At 38.5% G+C, this 27448-nt stretch overlaps 2 protein-coding genes across 6 annotated transcripts in view; one reads left to right on the top strand and one right to left on the bottom strand.

The window, feature by feature from the left end:
* Positions 1-8810, bottom strand: part of ephb2b (eph receptor B2b) — a gene marked incomplete at its 5' end in the record, with an annotated part of 170500 nt that extends 161690 nt beyond the window's left edge. For all 4 annotated transcript variants that reach the window (XM_082532132.1, XM_082532134.1, XM_082532133.1 and 1 more), the window contains one exon: positions 8657-8810. In XM_082532132.1, the coding sequence (XP_082388258.1) occupies positions 8657-8810 (154 nt within the window). The remainder of the gene's footprint in view (positions 1-8656) is intronic.
* lactbl1b (lactamase, beta-like 1b) lies at positions 8767-26170 on the top strand (the record flags this gene model as incomplete). Of its 2 annotated transcripts, XM_082532140.1 has the most annotated exons (6): positions 8767-8872; positions 9968-10074; positions 11482-11639; positions 20123-20370; positions 23105-23210; positions 23935-26165. In XM_082532140.1, 6 exons carry the CDS (start codon positions 8767-8769, stop codon positions 24911-24913), a joined length of 1704 nt encoding a protein of 567 aa, XP_082388266.1. In that variant the 3' UTR covers positions 24914-26165. The 2 variants fall into 2 exon arrangements, with proteins under 2 accessions (XP_082388266.1, XP_082388267.1); XM_082532141.1 differs by lacking the exons at positions 8767-8872; positions 9968-10074 and adding an exon at positions 10643-10726 and having other exon boundaries at positions 23935-26170.
* Between the last annotated feature and the right edge of the window lie 1278 nt (positions 26171-27448).

The following is a 27448-nucleotide window of genomic DNA, read 5'->3' as shown; positions in this document are numbered from 1 at the left end:
TTTCTGCACAAGATAAGTAAATATAGTGTTTTCCCCGAGCGCAGAGCTGCTGGAGCTTGTTTCCTTACAGAGCACTTTATAGGCGAACAGCTTCATCAGCGGCTGATGTCCAATCACCGGCACACAGCTTTGAAACCTCAGCTGAGTTTTAGCTCTCAGTGGTTAAACGCTGGACTTCATTCACTCAGGTTCTGTCTGTCGGGTCACGTTTACTTCGCTGTTTTATTTACAACTGAGCAAATCGGTTTGGCTGAGGTTAAAGTTACGTTTCATAACTGCATAGTTTCACAGACGTTTAATGGTTCACTGGCACATGTGTTAGACTGAACTATCATCTAAATATCATCTGTTTTTTAATAGTTATTCAACTGTATTCTAAGCACCAGCTGTCTGTTAGAATGTGATTTTTTTTCTCTCTCTGTTGGCAGAGGTATAAAAATGCGCAGGAAAATCTGACGTGCATGGCGAACTTCACCGACGATATTTAGGGAGGAATAAACACACATCAAACATAAATGAACCATTTGCCTGTCTCCATAATTGAGAGCATTTTCTCTTCTTATGTCAACACTCTCTCTCTTTTTTTTTGCTTTTTTTTTGCTTTTTCGGTCATGTTATGTTTACCTGTCAAAGGCTTGTTACAAACTATGAAACACATCGTGCAGACTTCTGGATGTTAGAAGAAAACGAATACTGCTCATGAATGAGACTAAAGGCAGGAAGGTGTCCTTTAAAACTAAACATGTTAATAGGACCTCCCTATTTATATCATAGTTTATGATATAGCACGTGTATTTCAGTAATAGCCTGCTGAGGCCACTATACGTGCTGGCCTCATATCAAATGTGAAGGCAGACTGAGTCTATGTTTGACGTTTTTTATATCTAATCTTTCTTTTCAAACATTTAAACAGCAGCGAGTCTGCAGCTGAGGGAATACAAACTCAAATTGTCGGAACAGGTTTGCTCGTTTCTTGGATTCCTTTGGTGATTTATTAAATCTATAACTGTTATTCTAATCTGCTGCTGAGTCTCTTACACTTTTCTTTATGCTGTATATTTTCACGTCTCTGGAATAGTTGGAAGTTAGATAGTCAGGTGGGAAACTTTGTGTTAACTCATGGAGCTGAGGATATCGTGGATATCGTGGACATGCTGACCTCGCTGCGTGGTGTACAGAGCGAGGTCAGCATGATTAATATTCACAATAAAAATATTAGCCGAACATCATGAAGTCTGTATGTGTTTCATAGTGTCGAACAACCTTTGTACAGTTAAAGCCAGCAGTTACTACATGACGGAAACACCAACGTTATCTCTTTTATGCGTTTATACACAGGTCACGCTGATTACTGAACAAAAACCCAAAGATCAGATGTTAAACAGATTTATTTGCTCTCTCTCCTCCTTAAACATGTTTTTAATGTTAGTTATAATTCAGAATTGGCGACTGAAACACGTAGGACACATAAGAACATCAGGAAATAAAACACCGATAAATATAACCTCAGTAAAAGAAGTCAGCGGGGGTTACTACAGCTGTGTACCGGGGCCTGCGCTTTGTCGGTGGGATTGCTTGCAAGGCGAGCGGGTCTATCCCACGCTTTGCCGTGAGACTGGGCAGACATCTCCGAAATCATCGAAACACTTTTGCAAAGAGGCTGTATCTTGACAAACCGACCAGACACATGAAGATTAAACCACTACATTCTCGGCTAAAAAAATATTAAAACGGTATTTGGTGACACACAAACAGGGTTTTTCAAAGCTCAGTTCTGTTAGCTTCCACATGCCGGTTGTTGTGTGCTAGAAACAATGGCCACCAGGCCAAAGCAATGGTTTTGACTCGATCAGCGTTAACCCCGCCCCCTGAGTTTGATGGGTGAGGCTGACAGATAAAATTATTTCATGATGAGAGCCAGGTGCCAGGACTGCCAAAATGAAATAAATAAATATATCATTAAATAATTAATTAAATGTGTCAATAATTAATTAAATGTGTCAATAATTAATTAAAATGTGAAATACATAAATAATTAATTAAATGTGTCAATAATTAATTAATTAAATGTGTCAATAATTAATTAAAATGTGAAATACATAAATAATTAATTAAATGTGTCAATAATTAATTAATTACATGTGTCATAACTATTTATTTAATTAATTAATTCCAATTTTAATTAATTATTGCCACATTTAATTAATTATTTAATGGTGTATTTAATTAATTCATTATGGCAGTCCTGGCGTTCCATAGTATATATTGTACATACTATTGTTTGAGTACTTACGATTGTTTTGTTTTTTTGTACTTTTTATATTTTACATTTATATTTATTATTGAAACTTGCACCAAGGGAGTGGCACTCCAATTTCGTTGTACTCTGTACAATGACAATAAAGGCTATTCTATTCTATTCTATTTCCTGATAAGTCCATGTAGCAAACCCTACAAAGTCATTGTGGAGAAGATGACAGCCCATACACAGCAATGGTAATGGTACAGACTGTGTAAATATATACCATATTGGCATGTTAGCATTACCAAGGCACAGCAGCACTTCGAAACAGCTTTGCAATTCTGAAACAAGCTATGTTTCTTTTTTTTTTTTTTTATTGCATCAGCAGAAGCTTTTTTTTTTTCAACAACCGAACCATCAATTCTGATATCAGACTAATGACACTGCTGAAACGATGCAGCCTCATCAACACATATAGCTGCTCTGTAAGCAGTGAGTAATTTCAGCTTATTACCCCTGGTACACCGACCCAACTGCCAGCTCATGTTTTAGCCCTGCACTGAATATCTGATTTAGTTTTAATTGGTTTGGAGACCAACAGACGAAGGGCAAACTACAATCTTTTTTTGTGTGCTTCTTTGCAACAGGATTAAAGGTAAACATGCATAATCCAGTGTAATTCTCTAGACTGACTGAGTGACCTTACAGTCACATTCAATATCAGTAAATCATTTTTGCCAGAAAGCAACATCCATGCAATAAATATTCAGTAATCCAAGTTGATGACTGAGATGCAGAAGTCCTCCCCCTCACGTGTCACCCTAGTTTATTAATCAGCAGATGCTTGAATTTTATTTTAGCACTAAACTCAGGGCTCAACAAGAAACAACAATGTTATTGTATATCCTGCCTTGTTATGATCAGCTCTCGTGTTTTCTGGTACTGATGTGCTTTTTTTCTTTTTTTTTTCTTCTTCTTGCTTTTGAACAAAGGCAGAAAATCCTTGACTGACCTGAAGACATTTAGTCGAATGGCAAGCGTGTAACATAAAGAAAAACACAGGAATCTCCAGTAAGCACTATCTCAATACATGTATGTGTATATATGTAGCTATGACATCACATTAAAATTGGAATAACTTTGTGGAAACATCAATCATATATATATATATATATATATATATATATATATATATATATATATATATATATATATATATATATATATATAATTTAAAAAAATTAATCAACAGATTCTGTTTAAAAAGAAAGAAAAAAACCTTATTTTTGCTTTTGTAAATGTTTGTGTTGTAGTCAATGATTTAGGCCCTTATAAAAGTTGTACAATAAAGACATAGTATACGCTTACTGAAATTGGAAGTGGTAAGTTACTCAAAGCACTTCAGAGTAATCAGCCTCTCTCCTTTCTCTCAGCCGCAACATACACTGAACCTTTAGATAACATGCTCCCCACTTGAGAGTGGGGAAGAGCAGTTTAAACTTTACTCCATGATTTGATTGAATGCAGTACCCTGCACTGACATTTACCTTTACTTGTAAGCCAGCAGCAATTTGTACTATCAAAGCTGGATTCAAAGCTGCACCTTTTGCTGCTGTTTTCTTGATCCAAGTAGCTATCTGCATTGTCTGGGGAAAAATATAAACAACATTTAAATTCAATATTTTGATGGAATAAATTTATAAATTGGGCTGGATTGTATTGGTAAGTGTGCATTCAGTCAGTGTTATTATAGACACACGCTCCTCAATCCCAGGGTCTCAATCCTTGTAATCTTATGCCTTGCTGATGTCAGAACTCGGAGTTTGCCTGTTATTTTTTTCTCAGAACTGCAAACACAGCACATGGTCAGTGTGGCTGACAAGTAGAAACAAGTAGACTTTAAACTTCTGTCTCAATTCTGAATCCAGCCAATCCCAGTTCTCTTAAACCAGACACACTCTGGACAGGTTATTACAGGACTGCTCTCAAGTCACTTTATTTTATGGATAGCACAACCAGGTGCAATATATGACTTCATTCAATGAGAGTCTGATCTCGTCTCACCCCTCTCTGTGATGACAGATCACCTCACCTTTTAGTGTTGACATTTGTGAGATATACACTATATATATATCATGGATAGAACACTATTCAAGTAATACTTGGAACAAAGTAGGTCATTCCAGGTCATCAGTGATTAACACTTCCTTTTTTGACTCTTGTCTATTTCATAAATTTTGACTGATTATTTGTTCATTGGTAAATTCATCGGCTTTTTGAGCTTTTGCAGCAAAAGGTCATCTGATTCTCAAATGTTTATTCATGATGTTGCAGGTCTTAGTTTCCTTCTCCAGCTCTGAGCTATTGTAATAAATTTACTGTCTTGCACTCAAGCTTTGCTCCACACTTACATTTTACAGCTGTTATTGGTGAAGTTGTTGTTTTGTTTTGCTTTTTTAAATCTGTGGCTCATCCATAGCACAAAGGCTATTGATACCCTTAATGTTGCGTCACTTCCCCTTCCTCATCTATACTGAAAACTACAAAAATATTTCACTTTACAGTAATACAGCAAAGAACGCAGGCTCTGCGCAGAAGCACTAATTGATTTTTTCTGTTTATTTTTCTTCATATAACAGCTGGTGCAGTAAAACCATGGGCAAGTCAGGGAGTAAAGTTCTCATAGAAACCTCTGTGGATGGGGTTCAAGCACAGGTAAAAGCAGCCACCTTGAACACAACACACAACCTTCACACACAAACACATCCAGAACCTAACTGGCAAACACATATAATATCTGTGTGTTCTGTAAAAACCCATTACCCTACTGTGAGTGTTAATGCTCTGGTGGTTAGAAAAATATGTGTTTCCTGGTAAAATGGGCCAGCTGCTGTACTCACTGGCTATGACAGGTTATGCAACCAGATCAGACACAGCTTCCTTTCACACTTCAATTTTTTTCACATCCCTCCATCATACCTATAATCATCAAAATACATTACTGTGCTTAGGAAAATCCATTTTAGCCATTAATAACAGGACTAAAGAGTTGCTCTGAGTGATGGATAGAAACACAGTTATTTTCTCTTCAAAAAAAGAAAAAACATTATATCTTTATGTAAACTTCTCACAAGAACCGACGTAGCTAGATCAAATTTCCAGTGTGATCTTTGTACTGTAACTTTTTAAGTAAATTAATAACATTTTACAGATAAATCTTCACACTTTTCTTGCACTTTTCCCTATACACAGCAAATCTCTCCAAATGCCGTGGGAGATGTTTTAATTAACGGCCATAAATAAAGAAAAAAAAAATCTTTTGGCACCATCATCACTTTGGGTCATTTTTTTAAAATGCAAACAGTGAAGCCAGATATGATGAAATCAAAAAGAAGAAGAGAACAAATTTAACAAAAAAGTAACTGCTAATTTCACAGAGCTTGAATTTCTTATCACCATAATTTACTCTGTTTAGAAACAACTATTAGTATGAAAAACGGACCATTTACAAACTGGATTCTAAGTAACTGAAGGTTTACTAAATTTGATGAGGCCTCAGAGTTAGTATTCATTTAATTATTTATACTAAAAATAGATGCACTTGTGTAATGGCTTTGTGAATAAATGGCTCTCTGCTGTTGTTGTTGCTGGACCTTGCTGAAGAGTTTTCTAGTCAGACAGTGCCTCCTTTTTTAACTCTGCCAGAGACTTTACTTTGAATCAAAGGCCTCTGTTACTTTTCCAACTCAGAAGTCTTTGTGCTTTGTGAGAATTCAAAAGTGAGACCTCTGAATTAAAAGCATTTCCTTTTCTACACTTCTTCAATGAGTTCAGTGAGTTTCACATTAGGGTAAATTGTGCTTTTTCTTTGCTGTTCCTTTCATGCCCTGTCTAATGGAACTGGATAGTGTTACGCTTCCTGGAGCAGGATGCACAGAATTAAATTAATATTTCAAAATGTTTATAATGATTTCCTGCTGTACGCAAAATGTGCTTTCTTCAATTAAAGCTCAGCTTTACCATAATATTAAATGCGAGTTCACCCTGAACAAGGGCATGTACCAGCAGGAGTTTGTGACATTACAACTTGTTCGCATCCAATGATGGACCAGTGCAATAAGTAGGAAAACAGTTCAGTGAAATAGGACACACATTGTAATCAGTAGGGAAACATTTGAAACAAATAATATTTTGATATTAACTTTTTAAATTATTTAATTAGGTAGAATGCGGAGATAGATAATCACAAAAGTGCTAAATTATTTATAGAGCTTAAAACATGTTTAAAGGGTACCTTAATATACTGGATCTTGAATGAAATAGACATGTGGAATTTTTTGGGAATCTCAGCATTGTTTTAAATAGATACAGAAGTTAGAGACAGCTGTTGTTTAAGACCACATAAAGAGGAGGCCACATTCACTGTATAAACTTATATTAACAAAACAAAAATCACTGAAACTATAAGAGCCTGGGGGCCTGGCCTTAAAAAGGTAGGAGTCTAAGGCTACATTCACACTGCAGGCGAAAGCACATCAAATCCGATTTTTTTGACCCTATGCGACCCATATCCGATCATGGTATGACAGTGTGAACGGCACAAATCCGATATTTTCAAATCCGATCTGGGTCACTTTCGTATGTGGTACTGAATTCGATACATATCCGATGTTTCAGAAAGCGACTGCTGTGTGAACGGTCAAGTCGCATTAAATCAGTCTTTTACGTCAGTGACACAAGACAGACGCCAATTATCAGCGCCGGAGAAGCGCCCGAGAAGACATCGCGAACGCTTCCTGGCCAGCCGGTGAAACTGCTGGGAAGACAACGTTGGAGAAACGTTAACATTTTATTTGTACTGCATAATCTGCAGATTCTGACAGAAATCTGCAACTATCCTTTGAAGCACCGCTCCTCTCTAAAACAGCAATAAGGATAATTATTAGGTTATCTACATTATTATGTAAATAACAAAATAACTTGAGGCAAAAATTGGGAAACGTGAAGTCCGAGCAGACAAAAAAATCAGATTTGATCAAAAAATCGGAATTGAGCATTAAGACCTGCAGTGTGAACGTAGCCTAAGCTGACCACACAATGGCCCTAAAACCCAAAGTTTCCAATCTTCAACTAATTAAAAAGTGCATAAACTATCGAATAGTACTGTAAAAAAGAAAAAGACCTAAATCTCAAAAAGCCGCAAAACAAAATAAAAAATAAAACTATTGGAAAAGAGACTCCTTTTCTCCAGACTCGCTTAAATTGGTTCAGTTGTGTCCTTGTCTTTGCTTCAGTGTTTCACGCTCATATTTTAAAAGAGACTTTTGAATTTCTAGCACCTAAACTTTGAAACAGACGTCCTCAGTTTATCAGATCAAATGAATCTGTGGTTTGTTTTAAAGGCTGCTGCCCGTTGTCTGTAGCCTTTTGTTCTCCTAATATATGTGTAAAGGACGGTGTATGCATGAAAGACTGTGTTCACATGTATAAATATGTACACTACTTTTTAATGTGGAATGTTGTTGTTGTTTTTTATCCAAACTTTGAAGCACTTTAAAACTGTGTGTTTTAAAATGTTATATACGTTGTTATTATTATTATTATTATTGTTGTTATTATTATTATTATTATTCCAGTGCGTAATATCCTTGGTCATCTAACTGTACTTTCCCCTCAGTGCCCCAAATTTTCTTTCATTCCTTAACCTAGCTGACCCAAATTTCCTGTGCCAAGTGAGTGTACTTTTCAACTTATGCTGTGGCTAAAAGTCATACCCTAACACCCAATCTCTACTTGTTCTTGCTGACTGGGTGCCATCATTGTAAGCTCTTGTGACTTGGTGGTGGGCTCCACAAGACGAAGCTAGACTGAAGTGCATTGCTTCACTGGGATTAGGGATTAAGATTTCCCTGGCTGCTTTGGTTGAGTAAATCTGGGGATTATGATGTCGACAGCCTGTGGCTGCAGGAGAGGAAATTGAATTGTGACGGACGGAACACCGATGGCCCAGAATTACAGCGCAGTGAGTGAGAAGTCAGAGATGGGAGTCCGTGTCTGTGCCTTTCTCCTGCTCAGGAAAACCTCTGCTGGATACCATTTACTGCCTTAGGGGTGTAGGGATTGCTTACATAGCAGAATCAATCTGAGTAGATGTTTAGGATGTTGATTGTGTGCTAAGAAGATTTCTGTGTCACTGGTAATCCTGCTCTGACCTGTGAAGCATCAGGTGGTGAGTACTGTGAACTGCAACAGGAAACACTTACATATTAACCAAAGGATTTCTCACTTGTTGTACAACTGAAGTCAGTGTTAAAGACAATATCTTGTCTCTATGTGTGAGACTCCAAAAACATGAGAAGCTGTGTAAATTTGATGGTGTAAGATAACAAACTGACACATTCAGTGCCAACTTACTGTGTTCATGTGTGCCTTGTCTGTCTGTGCATAAGCCAACCCCTGCTGTTGCTCCTCCTGCTGCTGCTGCTGCTGCTGTTAAATTCGAAGGACAAACTAAAACCAGCAGGATGAAGGTGAAATGGACCCAGCTGGGTTTGGTGTTCTTCCTCATATTGTCACTGGTGATGACAGGATGCTTCTTCTGGCAATATCAGATGCCAAAAGTCCAGCCAGGTGAGAGCACGTGATTGGTGTCCGGTGAATAAAAACCTCAAACAAAGCACATTTATATTGATTAACATTATATTAATTATAACACAGATGCAAATAAAAAAAGTCACAATTTAGGGATTTTATACAGGCTTTTTTTTTTTTTTTATAGTTATTTAGGTCAGGCTAAATATTGCAATTAGCCTCCAGGCTGTGAGCTGTGGATTATTTGAGATTTCAAGCACTCTCTTTAGAGTTGAAATAAATCATGATATGATTTTTCACACAAATTGCACAAAAGTATTATACTTCTGAAATGTGTTTGATGTGATTTGAGTCACTCAAGTCTTGCCTTAGACAGTTTGCCTTAAAACTGTCTAAAAAGCAACTGGAGAAGCTTTTTTTTTAATCTTCACTGTGCTTTCTTTCTGGACAAATGATTAATATGCACTTGGTTACAGCCAAATTAATCATTTGACAAGCAGGTCCTCAGTGTGCTATCCAGTTACAGTCAGCTCCTTATGTACATCCACTAAATGCCTCTTTCTTATCTGATGTGAATGCAAAAATGAGACACTCAAGATATACAGATCTCTTAATTATGAGATAAAACAATCTCATAATTGTATAATCTTTATCTTGTAATTATGAGATGTACCAGTAGCTTTCTTAGTGGGAGCATTTGTAGCATCATTGCAAGTTCAAAATCTCAGAAAGCGGCTTCAGGTAAGGTAAGCTAAGAACTTTAATGCAGTAAAGCAAACCCAGCACAAGATATGTAATGTGATTCTACATCAATAAAGAGGATAGTAATGGGAAAGGTCTTTTGAAAGAAATCAGCTCTTTAGAATTAAAAGGGAAATAATAAATCCATTAAAATATTACATTAATGCATGACGCGGTCACATGCTTTTTGATGAAAGAGTTATGTATCGCACGTTTTGTGAAATTGGATCCTATAAGGTTCATTAAAAAAAGCAGAGAATTATTGAACCACCAGCTCACTTAGACTACATTATACTTGCCCTGTCTGACAGTATCAAGTGGTGATTCCAGTAGTCTACCCTCTCCCTCTGCTCTTTATTTCTCTTTTCCCCTTGTACTGTCTATACCACCCAGATGAAGGAATGGGTCGCAGTGCCAAATCAGAGATGATGTGTCCCCGTTTCCCAGAGCCTCTACCTCTGGAGCATCCTATCCCCAGTCTAAAAGAAGCATTGGAAAAGGTGATGTCATGCACAGACCACAGACTTAAATCTGCAGGCGCTTTTCCAGCATGTCCATTTAAGTCGGAGTAAATTTACAGGCTGGCCGGTAATCCTTAACACCAAATGTCGGTTCAGTTGACAGAGGGAGATTAAAGACATAGTGGATGAAAAATCTGAGAGTCTGTCTGAGCAAAAGGTTGTGTTACTGTAGCCAGGAGGTTGCACTGTAGCACCCACTAGAGAATTTGGGAATGCAATGTAGTGGATGAACATAACTGCAGTAACCACAGAAATAAACTGAAATGAGCATAAAGTCTGGTAAATCTAAGGTGGAGCAGATGATTGCCATTTACACTTTAGTTTGTATTTTCTATCATTTGAGAAAAGCTTCTTTTACTGTAATCTCAGCAGCCACCAAAGCCAAACAGAAAATGGATAAAAGACATGTGAACATTTGATCTGATTACATTGAAAATGTTCTTGTGCTAACATTGCCACCCTCTCACCTGTACATACTAATGTAGTGTAGTAATCAAATTCAGTCATTTCTCCTAATTATTGTAGTAAGATAGCTATACCATACGCTTCTTCTGGGGTATACTCTCAGCAGCATATCATATCAGGTCCCCATAAGGAGAATCATGTGCTAACGGCTGTCTAAATGACTCGGGTAAAGTTTGTAGCATGCGTGCTTGTTTTTGTCTGCTTCCACTTGTCTTTGCACTAGGATGATGTCGGCATAAATGTGCTTTCATATTCGTTGTGTTCTCACTAGTGCTGTCAGTATTGATCTCGTTAAAATGACGTTAACGCCATAACGCGGCAAATCTCCGTTAACGAGTTACCCCAGTGTGTGGGCCTGGACGGTGTCAACACGTTAAAAAGCTAACTGCGCTAACGCACTGCGTGGCACATCTGACATACTGTTTTACTTTTGTCCATGACGCGCTTACCATCAGGGTCATGCTTCACATGAAAACCAAGATAGTTCCAAACGCCAGATCTGAATGAGGGTGGGGGAGGTTCAATTTCGGGTAGCGTTGAGGCAGTTGCCATGTTGCAACGAGCTTAGCTTCTGTCTTGCTAGCTTGTGCTGCGCTCAGTGGATCTGCGCTCGACAGTGCAGCCTAGGCGGAGTAGTCGAAGGCAGATCCACTGAGCTCTCAACACAGACAACATCGTCAGAAGAAAAGTTGATAAAATAAATTTTAAAAAATGTATTGTTCGATACAAATGCCTACCGAACCGAAAGCACTGTATCGAACGGTTCAATATCGATACGAGTATTGTTGCACCCCTAATAGATAGATAGATGCCACCTTCGTATCTTTAAAATAAAGTTCTAACATGAAGCAAAGAATAAGAAGTTCATTAACTGGAAATATTTTGGAACTAACTACTCACTTCTTGCTGTGTCTCACCCAGGTGGACGTTTTGCTTCGGCAGACCATCAACCCTATCAGCCTTCCTGCCTTGTCGGCCATCGTAATCCTAAATGACACTGTTTTGTGGACAGGCAACTTTGGAAAGCGGAATGCCAGCGACCCTCACTCAGGACCAACAAATGAGTACACAATCTACAGGTGAGTGCCTTAAAGCTCATTCATAGGTCTTATGATCCTGTCTATAAAAGTCCAAACTTCATTAAACTGCTTGATTAAAGAAGAAAATATTGAAAATATAAGGAAATATTCATAACAGCTGGTGAAAAGAATAGTCTTCCCTGGTCCACAAAAAATAATGACATAATGATAATGAGGTGTACATTACCTGTTCAATTATATATTCTTGGAGCAGCAGCTGGAGCAGGTCCTTTATAGAAATCCTCTTAAAACCAAAACTAAATTAAGCTGTTTTCACACAGGCACTGCAGCCCCGACCTTTTCTGGGAGTTACCCGACAGAGGTGCAAATGTCAGATCAGGCATTTGCCACTCTTTACCCTAACCAGCTCCCCTATACAGAGTCCATGTCAAATGTGTGAATACAGCAACCGATATAGCAGTCGAGTGTGTGCATCACGTGTTTGCCTGCCGCATACAATATATAAGCAGTATTTCCAGTCCCACATGAATCATCAAAAAGTGTCTGAAGGTCAAATGTGAAAGCATCTTTAAATCTAATATCATTATAGTTTGTTTATTTAGCTCTAAACTAGTCATACTTACATACAATGAGTCCAAGAGTCTTGGAATCAGAGATAACAAATGTATGTGTTTTCAAATGTGAACTTCCTTCAAGCTCATTGAAAGTCTCACATTTATAATTCAGAAGGCATGACCTCTGTCTGATCTATTGCCAAACAGCTGATGCCATCTTTTGTTACTAAAATGTTAAGTGCAACTGCTTCCACTATTAATGTCACAGTCTGCAGCTCTGCTGGCAACAGGCCCGCTGCTCATGTTTCCGCAGACCTGCCTTGCAGCTGTTTGCCAGATGTCCTCGGGCTTTCCCTCCAGTTCTCTTAACCTGACTACATCACTTCAAAACACTAGTTCCTAGTTGTCAGTGGCTCCAAGATTCCCCCCCCCCCCCCCCCCCCCCCCCCCCACACACACACACACACAACCACATCGTTCTTTTGTGCTCGTTAAGCTTTTTAGGAGTTTGCTCGATTGGTTTCTTGCAGCCTGTTAGTTCCAGCTGCTGATTGCCGAATGCCTATTTATTGGAACTGGCTGCTGCCTGTAAATGTCTGATTTAGTTTACCTGTTGTGGATGCCTTCTATGGTGCTGACCCTTGATGCACCCACTGCTGCTACCTGGGTAACAGGTGGAGGGCTAGATCATGTTACCAAACAATTCAGCCAGCACACATCTGGATAGTATCAGTGTCATGACAGTCCACACTAGCTCAAGAGGTTAAGTGAAATGAGATCAAAATTTATAACTTCTAACAATGTTCAAAGTCAAAAAATGCAGCAGATCAGATTTTCATGATTTTCTTTGTTTCTTTTGTGTTTTTAATCAAATAATTTTCTATTTCAGTGGAAACATCTCCTCTTGTTATCCATGCAAACACAAGCAGTTTGTGAAATACTCAAGGGATCATGCACTACACATGCAATTCATTCATTTCTGTTTCTAGACCATTACTTTGTGTTCTGGGGCATTAATTGTACTTATTTATTTATTTAATTTAATTCTGTTTTTATCAGTGACTTTGCCGATCTGCTGACCAATCTAGCTACTGTCTCCGCTAATATAATATTGCTGGGTGACTTTAACGTTCACGTGGATAACTGCGACCATCCTCTTACCAAGGACCTTCTATCCTGCCTTGATAGCTTCAGCCTTAAACAATACATAAACTTCCCTACCCACATTAAGGGCCACACTTTGGACCTAGTCTGCTGTTCTGGACTTACCCCCTCCATCTGTACAGCTGACGAACTGCTAATTTCGGACCATCTACTTCTCTCCTTTAATGTTCACATGACCCTCTCTGTAATTAACAATCCCCGTATTATCTCTTTCCGGAATATCAAGAATATAAATCTTGATATCCTTTCCTCTGCTTTTTCTAGCTGCTTGTCTTCTAACAACTTAGCTATTCAAGAGGACCTGGTACTTTTTTATAATCATAGCCTTAGTAGTATTCTAAATTCCCTGGCTCCACAAAAAACCAGAACTGTACTTTTTTCTCGCTCTGCACCCTGGTACACCCCTGAACTCCGGCTACTGAAAGCTAAAGGCCGACAGCTTGAACGTCTCTATAAGAAAACTGGCCTTACTATTCATAAGGATATGTTTAATAACCACGTTCTGTTTTACTAGGAATGTATTAGTCAAACCACATCTGCTTATTACTCTGCTATTGTCTGCTCAAGTGAGAACTCTACCAAGACCCTTTTCTCACTATTCAACTCTTTTAACAGGCCACCTGATTCTCTCCCTGCTCATCTCTATTCATCTAACTTCTGTGATGCTCTAATGCTATTCTTTATTGATAAAATTCATAAAATACACTTAGACCTGGACCCTAATGCTCAATGTAGCTTCTCTGTCCTAACTTCTCCCCCTTCTCACTTCCTCTCTGTTTTTCAACTTCCATCCTTAGCTGATATTGCTGATCTCATCCATAAATCAAAGCCTTCTACCTGCCAGCTCGATCCTATCCCCACTGTCCTCGTCAAAGCCTGCTTACTCCCTCTCCTTCCCCTCATATCTGCTATTATTCACTCTTCACTCACCACTGGAACTGTTCCTGCTTCCTTCAAAGTTGCTGCTATTACCCCAATTCTGAAAAAAACTGGTCTAGATCCCAACAACTTTAATAATTTTCGTCCTATCTCCAATCTACCATTTCTCTCAAAAATCCTTGAAAAAATAGTTGCTTCACAAGTCCATCTTCACCTAACTGATAATAACCTTTACGAACAGTTCCAGTCTGGCTTTCGTCCTCTACATAGCACTGAAACTGCTCTTATAAAAATAACAAACGACCTTCTTATAGCAGCTGATTCTGGTCTCCTCTCCATCCTTATCCTTCTTGATCTGAGTGCAGCTTTTGACACCATCTCTCATCCCATTCTCCTTAGCAGATTAGCTTCTATTGGTCTCTCTCACACTCCACTAGCCTGGTTTAAATCATACCTATCTGACCGCACTCAGTTCATTCAATTAAAATCCTTCACTTCTCAGCTTTCTCCTTTATCCACTGGGGTGCCCCAGGGATCTGTCCTCGGGCCCCTTCTTTTCATCATCTACCTTCTTCCACTCGGACATATTTTTCGTAAATATAATATTCAGTTCCACTGCTACGCCGATGACACCCAGCTCTATCTCTCTACCAAACCTGACTCTACTCTTCCTCCACCCTCCCTCATCCTCTGTCTAGCTGAACTTAATTCTTGGTTCTCCTCCAACTTTCTTAAACTCAACAGCAATAAATCGGAACTTCTTCTGGTTGGCACTAAACGACTGCTATCCAGAATTAACAATTTCTCTCTCACCATCAATAACTCGCTGGTCCCTATCTCTCCCTCTGTGAAAAGCTTGGGTGTCATTCTCGATAGCACATTATCTTTTAACTCACATATCAATAATATTACACGTGCAGCATATTTCCAACTCCGTAACATTAATCGCCTCCGCCCCTTCCTCACACCTCACGCCACCGCCATTCTCATCCATAATCTTGTTATCTCTAGAATTGACTACTGCAACTCATTATTATTTGGCCTTACACAAAAATCTATCAACAAGCTCCAACGTGTCCAGAACTCTGCTGCCCGTATTATTACTAGGACTTCTTCTACCCACCACATCTCCCCAATCCTGAAGCAACTTCACTGGCTCCCGGTCAAATTTCGCATCCATTTTAAAATAATTCTGTATACATTCAAGGCTATTCATTCTCTCTCTCCACCGTACCTCTCTGACTTATTACAGATGAAGCTCCCATCCCGCTGCCTCAGATCTTCATCTTCTCTTTCTCTCTCTGTTCCCTCTGCTCGTCTGATCACAATGGGAGGGAGGGCCTTTAGCTGCTCTGCCCCTCGACTTTGGAATTCCCTACCCCCGGACCTCAGAAATATTAGTTCATTCTCTCTTTTTAAGTCCACCCTCAAAACTCATCTGTTTAAAATTGCCTATTCTTAAATTTCTGTATGTTTTAACTTTTATCTTCTATTTTTATCATTGTGTATATTTCCAGTTTTTATCTGTTGTACAGTGTCCTTGGGTGCTTTGAAAGGCGCTATTTAAATAAAATGTATTATTATTATTATTTATTTTACTTGAACGTTTTTCATCAGACCTGTTTAATATCTATGCCAGTGCTGAGGGTGAGAAGTTAAAGTTTTACAGCACTTTTAGAATGCTTAATTCAGCTGTACTTAGTAGTAAAAGCAGCTAATCAGATGAGATGATTAGCTAACTTCAATCCACCCATTTTCTTAACCACTTATGAGGGGAAGATGGGGCATATCCCCAACTGTCATAGGTGGAGACACAGGGTGAATCCTGGACAGGCTGTCAGTTTATCACAGCGCTAATTCACAGAGTAACCAATTAATTTGATAAGCAATAATCTTTGGACTATGAAGCTGGAGTACCCTGAGAGAACCCACAAGGGGAGAACCTTCAAAATTGGCATTAACAGCTAAGGATGATGCGAAGATCTACTTCCAAAGCTATCACAATTTATCCTCTTGGGATTTCATCCAAAGGTGGTCACAATTTGTCAGGTTTAACTAAAGTAATTGACCATTTTCCAGAATGCCAGTGTATCTAAAATTGGACTCTAACACTTACCTCAAAAAGAAATAGTCGAACCATGAAAAAGACCTTAGAAATGTTACCTCACTTATTGCTTTAAAGCGGTATAAAGCTGGAGGATTTGAGAAAGACAGATGAGTCAATCAATGAAAGCCTCCAAATCGGACTTTAAGTTGCTAAGCTGGCGTCCTTCGTTTTAACTATAGAAATGTCAAAGGTCTTTCATCAGACCCTCTTTGCCCAATACATGCTGTAATCTGAAACCCCAGTGTTCAAGTTTGTAAAGCAGTCTTTCTCTTAAAAACCCAATGCTAGAAAAATCATTACATGATAAAAGGTTATTGTCTCACACTTAAGAAGTTTTCTCTTTATTTACATAACAAAGCCCAATTTTTAGTTATCACTCAGTTAGAAAAATACTAAGAGCTAGTCGAATACACAAGTACAGTTTATTTTCTAATGAATTACCAGAAATGTATTTAAAATCAGTGTACACCCATGCTTTCCACTGAGCCAAATTGCTCTTCAGTTTTGTGCTGATGGACTTCTTCTATCCACAGTTTCAAAAAATTAACCCACATTGAAACGAAATACCAAAAGATGTGAAAAAACTCTAATTGCAAGATGTCTTAAAGTTGAGAGTGTACAAAAAGATCAGTGATCAAGTAGAAATGAGTGAAAACACAGATGCAACGGTAATCAGGTGGTACAAAATAAGCCACAGTGCGACTAATCAAAGCTGAAGACGCCGTCTTCCTAAAATGACACCACAGACAGTGCAATCTGTAGCTCGACAGGCAGTGCTTTAGATTTGGCACGGCAGTCACCAGTGGAAATCAGAGTTTCTGTGACAGCTTAGATAGTGTGAAGAAAAATGCGTAACTCCGACCTGCATGTAATAAATCTCAGTTGGTCTTTTGCACACAACTTCATGCGTTTTCTAAAGAAGTTTGATAAGTTAATCATATTAAATTAAATTAAATAAAAATTATTTTTTAATAAAAAAAATATTTGGTTGTTTGTTTGTTTTTATGGGTGACACCAAGAAAAAATGGGGCTCACACTGTGAACTACCTCAGTGAATGCGTAGCACGGACAGTGTAGAATGGAGGTAGGAGTGTGATCATATATAGCAATGCAAAAGTTACTGAGAAAAAGACGTATATAGATTGCACCGCCGTGGAGTGTGTGAGGAGGACCCAGGAGCAGACACAGGCAAGGAGACAGACTGTTCCAACAAAAGGCGAGCCTTTATTTCAGGCTAATATACGTGGAACATAAAAGAAAGTGAAAACAAACTAGAGCCCAAAAAGACTGAGAAACTCTGACTTCACAAAGAAAACTATGAATCAACTATGGTGCTAAGACTAAGGCTATGAACTAACAAGGAAGCTATGATGACGGTGACTACTATGACTGTGAACTATGACATTAACTATGATCTTTGAACTGTGACTTGACATGGGAAAAATAGCACGATCCGACAAAGACTGAAGGGAAACACACAGACTAAGTACACACAAGGGGTGATCATGGGAAGTGGAAACACATGAGGAAACAGCCGGCACAATAAATCATAATGACACGATAGGGAAAGTGTAAACTAAGCACATAGAACATGGAAACGAGACTTTAAAAATAAACAGGAAACATGACGGGACGGGACGCAGACAAGAAACATGGTTGACAATATGAACCACACAGACATGAAATATGACAGCTTAAGATATGAACCAACAAGAAAGGCCTAACCACAGGGGGCGAACACACAAATGGCTCTAAAAAGCAAAGAACTAAAACAGAGCAATTTAGGAGGTAATATCTAAATTAACTTAACATAAACAATGAATAGCAAAGTACAAGGAAAATCAGATCCTAATTAATTATAGCAACAACCAGAATTTAACATATCTTCAATAACATACGTCAAAAATAAAAACTGAACTCAAAATGCTGGGTCACAGACCCAGCCCGTGACAGATGCACTGGTTTACTGAAGAAACCCAAGAAAAAAAGATATGTGATAAAGCACAAGGGCAAACTAAAATCAAAGAAGAAAAACTGGAAAGAAAAATAAAAGATGGTTAAAAAAATTGACCTTTTTTCAGTTGTTCAGATTTGAGGACGAGTTTGGTCTAAACAAACAGTGATAGTTGGGGATGGATATGAGAAAAAATAACTAAAATAATGCCACTGAAAATGTTGTTGTCTCACCAACATAATACTGCACTGAATATCCTACTACCAGTGGAATTACTGGACTACTTCATGAATCAAAGGAGATTACAACAGAGGACACATAATAAATAATTTCAGAATACAGCATTAGAAAATGTTATACTCTACTCCTAAAATAATTACCTTACCTTACCCTTTGTTATCTCTCTGTGTACTCCAGAGAGATAACAAAGGGTAAGTCTGAAAGAATGCTGCAAATTCCTTGAATGAATCCTTAAAAAGAATGCCAAGAATTTCAAAAAGGTTCCAAGGACTCTACATAAGAGGTCAACCTCAATTACAACATTAAATCTTCCTTATACATTAATAATAAAAAATCTATAATAAATAGTGTAGATTTCCAGTAGATAAATGGGTGCTTTATCACTTTTCTCTCCTTCATAACTCGCTGTCATCTTGCTTTCTCCCTCTGCTGCTCTTGCACACTGTGTCCATCACCATTATTTGGCTATGATCATGGTGCTGAAGAAGATTTTGTACCTTTGGCAGCATCTGCCTGAAGGGACAGATTTCCTTTTTCTTTGAGCCCCTGTTTTCTCCAATTATGTTTTGCACTTTATGTATTTTGGCACTTTATTTTTTATTTTTTTTGTTTGTTGTTTTGTTTTTAGGTATGAGGTTCAAGGAAATAAGCCCCAAATATGGAGAATTTAAATTTTTTCAACAGGCTGTTTTAGCTTTAACACCACTTCACTGACTGGATAAATTTGTATTAGTGTACTTTGAAGTATAGTTTGTTTAATTAACAGTTAGATTTTCTTAAACTATTAACTATTTAAACCAACTATTTTATTATATTATTATCAGTATGACCAAAGTCATTAAAACATCTCAGTCAGAATATACTTTAAATTGCAAATTCATTTCAGGAATTTATTAAATAAAATCCCAAACCCACATATCAGTGTAAATGAATTCAAAATTCAAACTTCTGTGCACACAGCTTGGACTGATCAGTCGGTTTTTGAAAGGATAGCACAACATTTTGGAAAAAAAAGTTTAGTCACTCCTTATCCACACAAGGAGTGATTTGCTCATGGCACATCACTTTGTGGTTGATGGTTGGCTGCTTGCAAAAATTCCAGTCTCCGGTTGCCTAGATAACCCTCTAGGTTACCCTGTTTACCCTACCCTGTCAATAAAATGCATCCTGCACTCTCGTTAGTATTTGCTTTAGTTATTCGCCTCAAAGCTTAGAAAAGCCTTCTACACAGGCAGTTTCAGCAAAAAAGAACAAAGAATAATAAGCTAAATCCACACCTGAATAGCTGCTTTAATAGTAACAATCCATATAAATTTCACTCAGTAATAAACTGAATTTGATAACTGGGATTGGCACCAGCTCCCCCACAGCCCTGAATTGGATAAGCAGAAGAAAATGGATGGATGGGTGATACTGCAGCAAATGCAGAATATAGCAGTTATTGCATGTTCATCCTGGGGGAATGTTTAGTGTCGCTATCTTAAAAAAAAAACAAGAAAACCTGAATATAAGCCAGGGAAGGGAAAAGGAAACCAAGGAGGAATACAAACAATATGCCTCAGTGTGTGATTAAAAAAACCTTTTCAACCTTAGCTATCATATTGCTTTGTTATCTCTCTTTTAGAATTGCAAGTTTATCAAAACTTTTTCCAACGCTGATGCTGTACAAGCTGTGGGAGGACGGGAAGATTGGCTCTCTTGATGACCCTCTGGAGAAATATGTGGAGAACTTCACCATCAAAAACCCTCTGGGGAAGATGCGAGACTCCGAGTTGAAATATGTGACAGATGGCCTGATATTTCTCGACAGTGGAGAAGTTCAGATCCGCTCATCTTCAGTCACTCTACGGAGGATGGCTAGCCAGCTCTCGGGTACATATTTATACTATATCCCTATGACCTTAAAATAACACTAAATTTTAGCCTTTTCTTGTTAAAAGAAAACAAAATGCTTCAGCAAAGCGGCAGTTGACTTTTGGGTTTGCATGAAAAAGCTTTTTGTCAGCCAATAAACAGAAGTTTATAAATCACAAATTTATCTGTATCTATAATTCATGTGTTAAATATCTGATTGAACTTTAAATAATTTCAACCAGCTACTATTGTGACACCAAAACAGCCCTGACCTGCCACGGCATGGACTCTTCTAGACCCCTGAAAATGTGATGTGGTATTTGGCACGAAAATGTTAGCAACAGATCATTGAGGGTGCTGCAAGCTCTGAGTGGGGCCTCCGTGGGCTGGACTTGTTTGTCCAGCACATCGTACAGATGCTCCATTGGACTGACACCTGGGGAATTTGGAGACCAAGTCAACACCTCAAACTCATTGTTGTGCTTCTCAAACCTTTCCTAAACCATTTTTGCTTCATGGCAGGGGCACGTTATCCTAGTCAAAGCAGCCACAGCTAGATACCACACCTTTCTATTAGAACTAGCATGAACTTTTCAGCAATTTAAGCTAAAGTAGCTCGTCTGTTGGATCAGGCAACAGGTGACAGTTTTTGTTCCCGATGTGTGTTAATGGACCTTGGCCCCTCATGAACCTGTCGCTGGTTCACCACTGTTCCTTCCTTGGATCAATTTTGATGGTTTTATAGGTGCCCGGAACCAGCCATCACAATTTCACTCGCAATCCTTTCAGTTACATATTTTTGCCGCTTCTAACACATCAACTCTTAGGACAAAATATTCACTTACTCCCTAATATCTTCCACCCACTAACAGGTGATGAAGAGATAATTAGTGTTATTCACTTCGCCTGTTAGTGGTCATAATGTTATGCCTGATTAGCATATACATGACTGTATGGTTTTCCATACCGGCCTAATAAGGAGGCTGATTTTGCCAGTGGTCCAACTTGCAGAAATATTGTCTCGCCCTCTCCTTTGAGAGAATGTTTATCAAAGGTCTGCTATTCTTTTTCTATCTCTCTTCCGCCTCTTCCAGTTTCCAGTTATTCCAGTGTTGTTCGTGCAGTTGACCTTTTATTATCCCAGGAGATTTGGTGGCAGACAAAATTGCACAGTGAAAGTGAAGCTTCTCGGGAACCATTCTAAATGCACTGTTCAACAGCCTATCAAAAATATCAGAAAAACAAAATGAGACCAACTTTGAGAGTATGTGCCTCAAGAAACAAGTTTTTGATGGAAAACCTCTTGAGATAATTTCCTTTCAGAGGAAGAAAGAATCCCAAGAGCCATTAGCTTGCAGTTAACATCAAAAGCTAAAGCAAAGAAAATTAGCTGTTGCCACTTCAAGGTTGAATTTATAATCAAGCTGGAACAATAGAAGGGAACAAAGAGACGAAAGAGGTTTCTAGGAAAGCTCTTGCTACATGCTTGATTCCTGCGACAATATCCATTTATTTATTTGGCAATAATATTTCTGGAGACTAATGATGCTTTATGGATCGATTTTGAGCTGAAGCAAATGATTCATGAACTGATGAGCCAAGTGGCAGTAAACCTACTATTACTGTGTCACAATGAAGAATTTGGTGCTTTTCCACAGCACAATAAATTCAGTCCGTCTGGATTTTGAAGAGTGGTTCAGACCCCTCAGTAATATGAAGGTGTCTTTAGAAAGTTGCCAATTTTCTGACATATTCTGACAAACAATTAATGAATGAAGGACAAAAACAATGTAGCTGGTTTGACCTCCCTTTTTATGGCGGAGGCGATCGTAGCTCAAGAGTTGGGAGTTCGCCTTGTAATAGGGAGGCTGCCGGTTTGAGACTCGGCTCCGACAGTCTTGATCGTTGTGTCCTTGGGCAAGACACTTCACCCGTTGCCTACTGGTGGTGGTCAGAGGGCCCGGTGGCGCCAGTGTCCGGCAGCCTCGCCTCTGTCAGTGCGCCCCAGGGTGGCTGTGGTTACAATGTAGCTTGCTATCACCAGTGTGTGAATGTGTGTGTGAATGGGTGGATGTGTAAAGCACTTTGGGGTCCTTAGGGACTAGTAAGGCGCTATACAAATACAGACCATTTACCATTTTGTCATTTAAAGCCATTTAAAATCCCTTCCTACTGTTCTTCTAATTTAATCTTAAACATCTATGATCTTTTCACTTTCATTGATATGCATAAGTAAAGCAGACATTTAAAGGCGCTTGCACTACTTGCAGTAAAAAAAAATATCCAACCCTCAGGTGCTGTTTAGACTTGTAACATTTATTCAGATAAGACTTCAGATAAGAGTTGCAATGAACATGCCTAAGCAGGAAACGGTTTATCTGAAGAAGTTTTCAATAAGTAACACTTCTGTCTGTGTAAAGAATTAAAATATGAGACGCTCATCTATTGCAAGGAAGGATAATAGGTCTTTAAATATCCAACCATGTCTCACAATTTGTCAACAAGTCAGAGTGGCTGAACATCATAAACCTTTATAGACAACTGGTCAAATATATCACGTACAAAGAAAGTGCTGTTATAAGGTAAATGAAATAACTATTAGAGTGAAATATAAAGTGATGATATGTGTTTGAGAAGGCTAAAGTATACTAATGCAATTCACCCTTTGTTTTTGTTTTTTTATTTACAAATTTTACTTTTCATTTTATTTATTTTTTTAAATTTAACACTGTTTTGCTGTTGTTTAATCCAGGCCTGCCCAGGAGGCTCCGAGCTACAAATTTGCTTTGGAAAGGAAAAACTCAATCTGCAATCAATCTTCTACAAGATGATGTCCTCGTCGCGGATCCAGGCACCAAGTATGATTTCTTTCATTGTGGTGACATCAGTGTTTTCATGGGGAAATTCTAACCAAGCAAATAAGTGTTCCTGCAGTGTACAAATATTATTCTGTTACTTATTTCTTACATTAGAACTACATTCTGCTTCGTAATGTCAAAAACTGTAATTACAATAATCCCTCTTGATGCTACTTAGATTTTACCTGGGGAGGATGTATAATTAAATGTCAAGTTTAATTAGCTCAGGTCTTTCCACATACTGTACCTGTCTCTACATATTACACTGATTAGTAAAATATTTGACCTTTGAGTAAACAAGTGTTTTCAAGTGATATTTTAATATCTCCAGCACCACATTGTGTTTGTATTAAACCTGCAGGGACCTGAGCTCAACTAAGAAATAGTCCATCAAATATGATTTGGAAGCAACGTGTCATTTTTATTCTTTAATATTTGTCCCGATGAAACAAACAAGAGTTAATATTTGAGTAAATCGGTCTTTAACCTGCTAGCTCCATACTGCAAAGTCTCTGTGATGTTGTACTGCACCCCCAAGGGAGCAGTCTATATTGCGTTCTCTGCTAGTGAATGGGATTTTTATGTGCTAGGCTTCCTGCATTTTCTGTCCAAAGAGCGCGCTCACTTAAATTACATGGAATATTTCAAGTATGGTGATATTTAAACGTGAATTATCATGTATTCTTCTTCATTCTCCCAATGCTTTTTATATTTGTTCTTGCAGATGTCACTACAGTAACCTTGCCTTCTCACTACTCGCTCATGTGATGGCAGAGCGAGTGGCCGGAGTTGACTACCAGCGATGGATCACAGAGAACATCCTGGACCGGCTGGGGATGGAAGACACCAGCTTTGACCTCACCCCAGGGATGCAGAGCCAATTGGCTGTTGGAGTGTACTCAAATGGAAAACCAGCCCCACTCTATGACCTCGGCTGGTATCGGCCTTCTGGTCAGATGTTCTCAACAGCTGCAGATTTGGCCAAGCTTGCCATGATGCTGCTGGGTGCGTATCATCGCAAGCTGCTGGAGCCAGACTCTTTGAAGATTATGCTGACCCCACTCTTTAGGTGCGATAAGGATTATTTTGCTAACCGTACTGGAACGCCATGGGAGGTGAATGAGCTGATGGGCTATGAACTGTTGCGTAAAGATGGGGATTTGGATGGCTACTCTGCCACTTTTTCTCTGGTTCCCAGACTGAAGCTTGGCCTAGTGGTGCTAATGGCAGGCAGCCGATCTCAGAAACAGGATGTGGTCACAAAGGCCTACAACCACATTGTCCCAGCCATAGAGAGAGCCTTCAGGGAGGCCAAAAAGGTCCTTGTTGCTCCTCCAAACCCTGATCATTACATTGGATTTTTCACTTACAGCAACATCACTTTCTATGAGATCAAAGTAGGGCCAGACGGAGTCCTTATCATGCAGCAGTTTGGTCCTCAGATTGAAGAGCTCATACCAGAGAAGTACAGGACAATAAAACTTAACTACCTGGTTGATCGTGTGTTTAAAGTGGTGTTTGAAAAAGAGTACCCCTGTGTTTTGCGAGTCGGCACCGCTTCAGTGTCCCTGGAAGCTCAAGATGGCCAATTATTTAACTTCTACGTGTTTAATAAGCAGGGTTTATCTCCAGGTTTTGATGCACCAGGGCTGAACACATATAACGTGGTCAGAATACCCCGTAGGCCATCCTTCTCCAGCTGAATTGCAACCGTGTTGTGGCCTAAAGACAAACGTTGTGTCCTTGGGATGTGTAAGGGGATGTAAATAGACATTATAAAATATCAAAAGACTGAAGTGAGATGTTGCGATTATTCTAGAGGTCAAAGACATGATATTGCTTTTGATATACAGAGAGCACAGATAAGCATGACATGTTCATCCAGCTGTATAATGTCCTTCAGAGAAAATGTATTAAATTCACTTCTGAACAATGCATATGAATATCCTTCTCACGCTGGCCCTTCATTACACTTGAGAACTAAACAATTCGCACTGTGGTGGGAGTGCTTGTGTTTTTTTCCTGTGCTTCATTTGAATTTCACATCGTAGTGTCTTTCTTTTCTTGAGTTTTCATCAGACAGAACTGGAGAACAACTCTTATTGTGGCCATTTACATGAAGAGTTACATTCATTCTATATTCAACTCTTAAACTGTGATTGAAGTTGGATGAAATATGTCACTCATACATATTCATCTTTCTCTGGAAAACAATGTGTTTGTGTTACTTTACTCATGGCAGGTAGAAGTAGAACATTTAAATGGCAAACTGGAATGTCACCTATTAAATAGGTATATTGCCACAGATTTGAAACTGCTGGGTTAAAAGCAACAAACAAGCACCGACATGTCACTAAGGTACAAATTGTTTTTGCTCCACAATAAGAGGCGATTAAGGACAGGAACACTTCTGGGTGCCTGTGTGACTCTTTTCTGTATAATCCCTGAAAATGGACTCATTCATACCGACCTCTAACACCAATATGAATATGAATACTCCACTCTGAATGCTGCGAGAAGATAACACATTCAAGAGAACAAAAGTAACGTATAATGCAAAGGCCGATATTTTGTTTTGTATTAGACAGCATGTCTGAGAATTTTATGGAAATGAAATCTGTATTGAAAATGTTGTTTAGTGTTCAAGCATCCAGTCCAATGAGTGAAAGTGAGCGAATGTGAATGCAAATCTCCCTACTGTATCCATTTCATCCTGCTGTGGCTTGCAGAACTGCCATTCTGCTATTCAATTCAATGTTGTCAAAGCTTATTCTGATCAATAGTGGAAAGCATAAAATATAATTTGACTCGTGCGGTGTAGTGGAAAATTAAAACAAAAAACAAAAAAACAAAACACGTATTATACCATGCATCAATTCTCAACCATTGCTCAAAGGATTGGCCAATATGCTGAAAATTCTCAACCATAATAACAGCTGTCAGTATATTTAGAGGTGTGTGTGTGTGTGTGTGTGTGCGTGTATGCAGTGCCCCTGCTTCAACAGTAATCATTCATAACAAAAAAGTGTAGAAAACCACCTGCTGGAAAGCCAACAGCGAGGCCAATGGGCCTAAAAGAGATAACTGGTTCAAGGATACCTAAATAATAAGCAAAAAGGTAAGAATAACATATTCTATTGCTAAGTGAGGTGGGTATACAGCCTGTAATATGTGGTGGGATTGGTGAAGACTACCACATATTTAGGCCAGCAACACAAGGGCAGTAGGACAACTTACTAGTGACTCTAAAGACACAATACATTCAACCAGTCAGTCTGTCCTAGCTTATTATTTTGATTCAAACCACACTAGGTCTATAAACTCTTGTGGAAAAAGACATTTCATAATGCAATCACGGTGATGAATAAACTCTTCAGTTTCATGGTTCCGTAATCAAAATGACAGCACTCTAATAATGTGTTTCCAGTATTTACATAGTTCAAGCATGTGACAGCTATGTATAGACTGCTTAATATTTATTTTGCTTTTGAATTAGCCATTGCACAATAGCCATAATCAGTTTTCATTTTTGCAATCACAGTGAACAACAGCTTACCGGCTGGCCATGCAACAAGAGAAAAAACCCCAAAAACATTAGCAACAGCTCACAATAAATTATCACATTCTTTGTCCCACTGAAACACAGAGACATATACTACTTCTTTTTGCAAATTAGCATCACGTTAATTTTCAGGTACAGCATATCAATTACAACATGTAATCATTTGGCTCAGATCGATCTGATTTTCCACTTTCTGACATAAGGCATACAGCAGTTAAAAAATAAGACAGCAGGTAAAATGTGCAGGCACTGTTGTCAAATATGATTCAAAGCTTCAAACAAAGGATAAATAATCATTTTACATCCAAGCTTTTTAGTGACATGTGATAAGTTTAAGAAAATAGCAAAACATACTGGAAATTATGCTTATCCACATCCTTTGCTAGGATTATATGAGAATATCCATAATACTACTGCTAAATATGATACTGGAGCTACAGGAAAGCTAAGCAACTAAAGACTGTAAATATAGGGGGACGGTTAGCTTGGCTCTCAAAGATTTAAAAAACAAATATATGCCCTTTACCTTTACAATGTATTTTTAACGGTATCTTGATATTTAAAAAAAGGGGGGTTTCTTTCACATTCAACCTCCTATCCTGTCAACCATATTTTTCCTCCACCATCACTAAACATCAGGGGGTCCAGTCCCAGTCCCCAATAACATCATGCTCCA

The sequence above is a fragment of the Aulonocara stuartgranti genome (genome assembly GCF_965226115.1).
Source record: "Aulonocara stuartgranti genome assembly, chromosome: 5".
Lineage (NCBI taxonomy): Eukaryota > Metazoa > Chordata > Actinopteri > Cichliformes > Cichlidae > Aulonocara > Aulonocara stuartgranti.
Note: the sequence above shows the minus strand (reverse complement) of the source record. Positions and strands in the feature narration are given on the sequence as shown.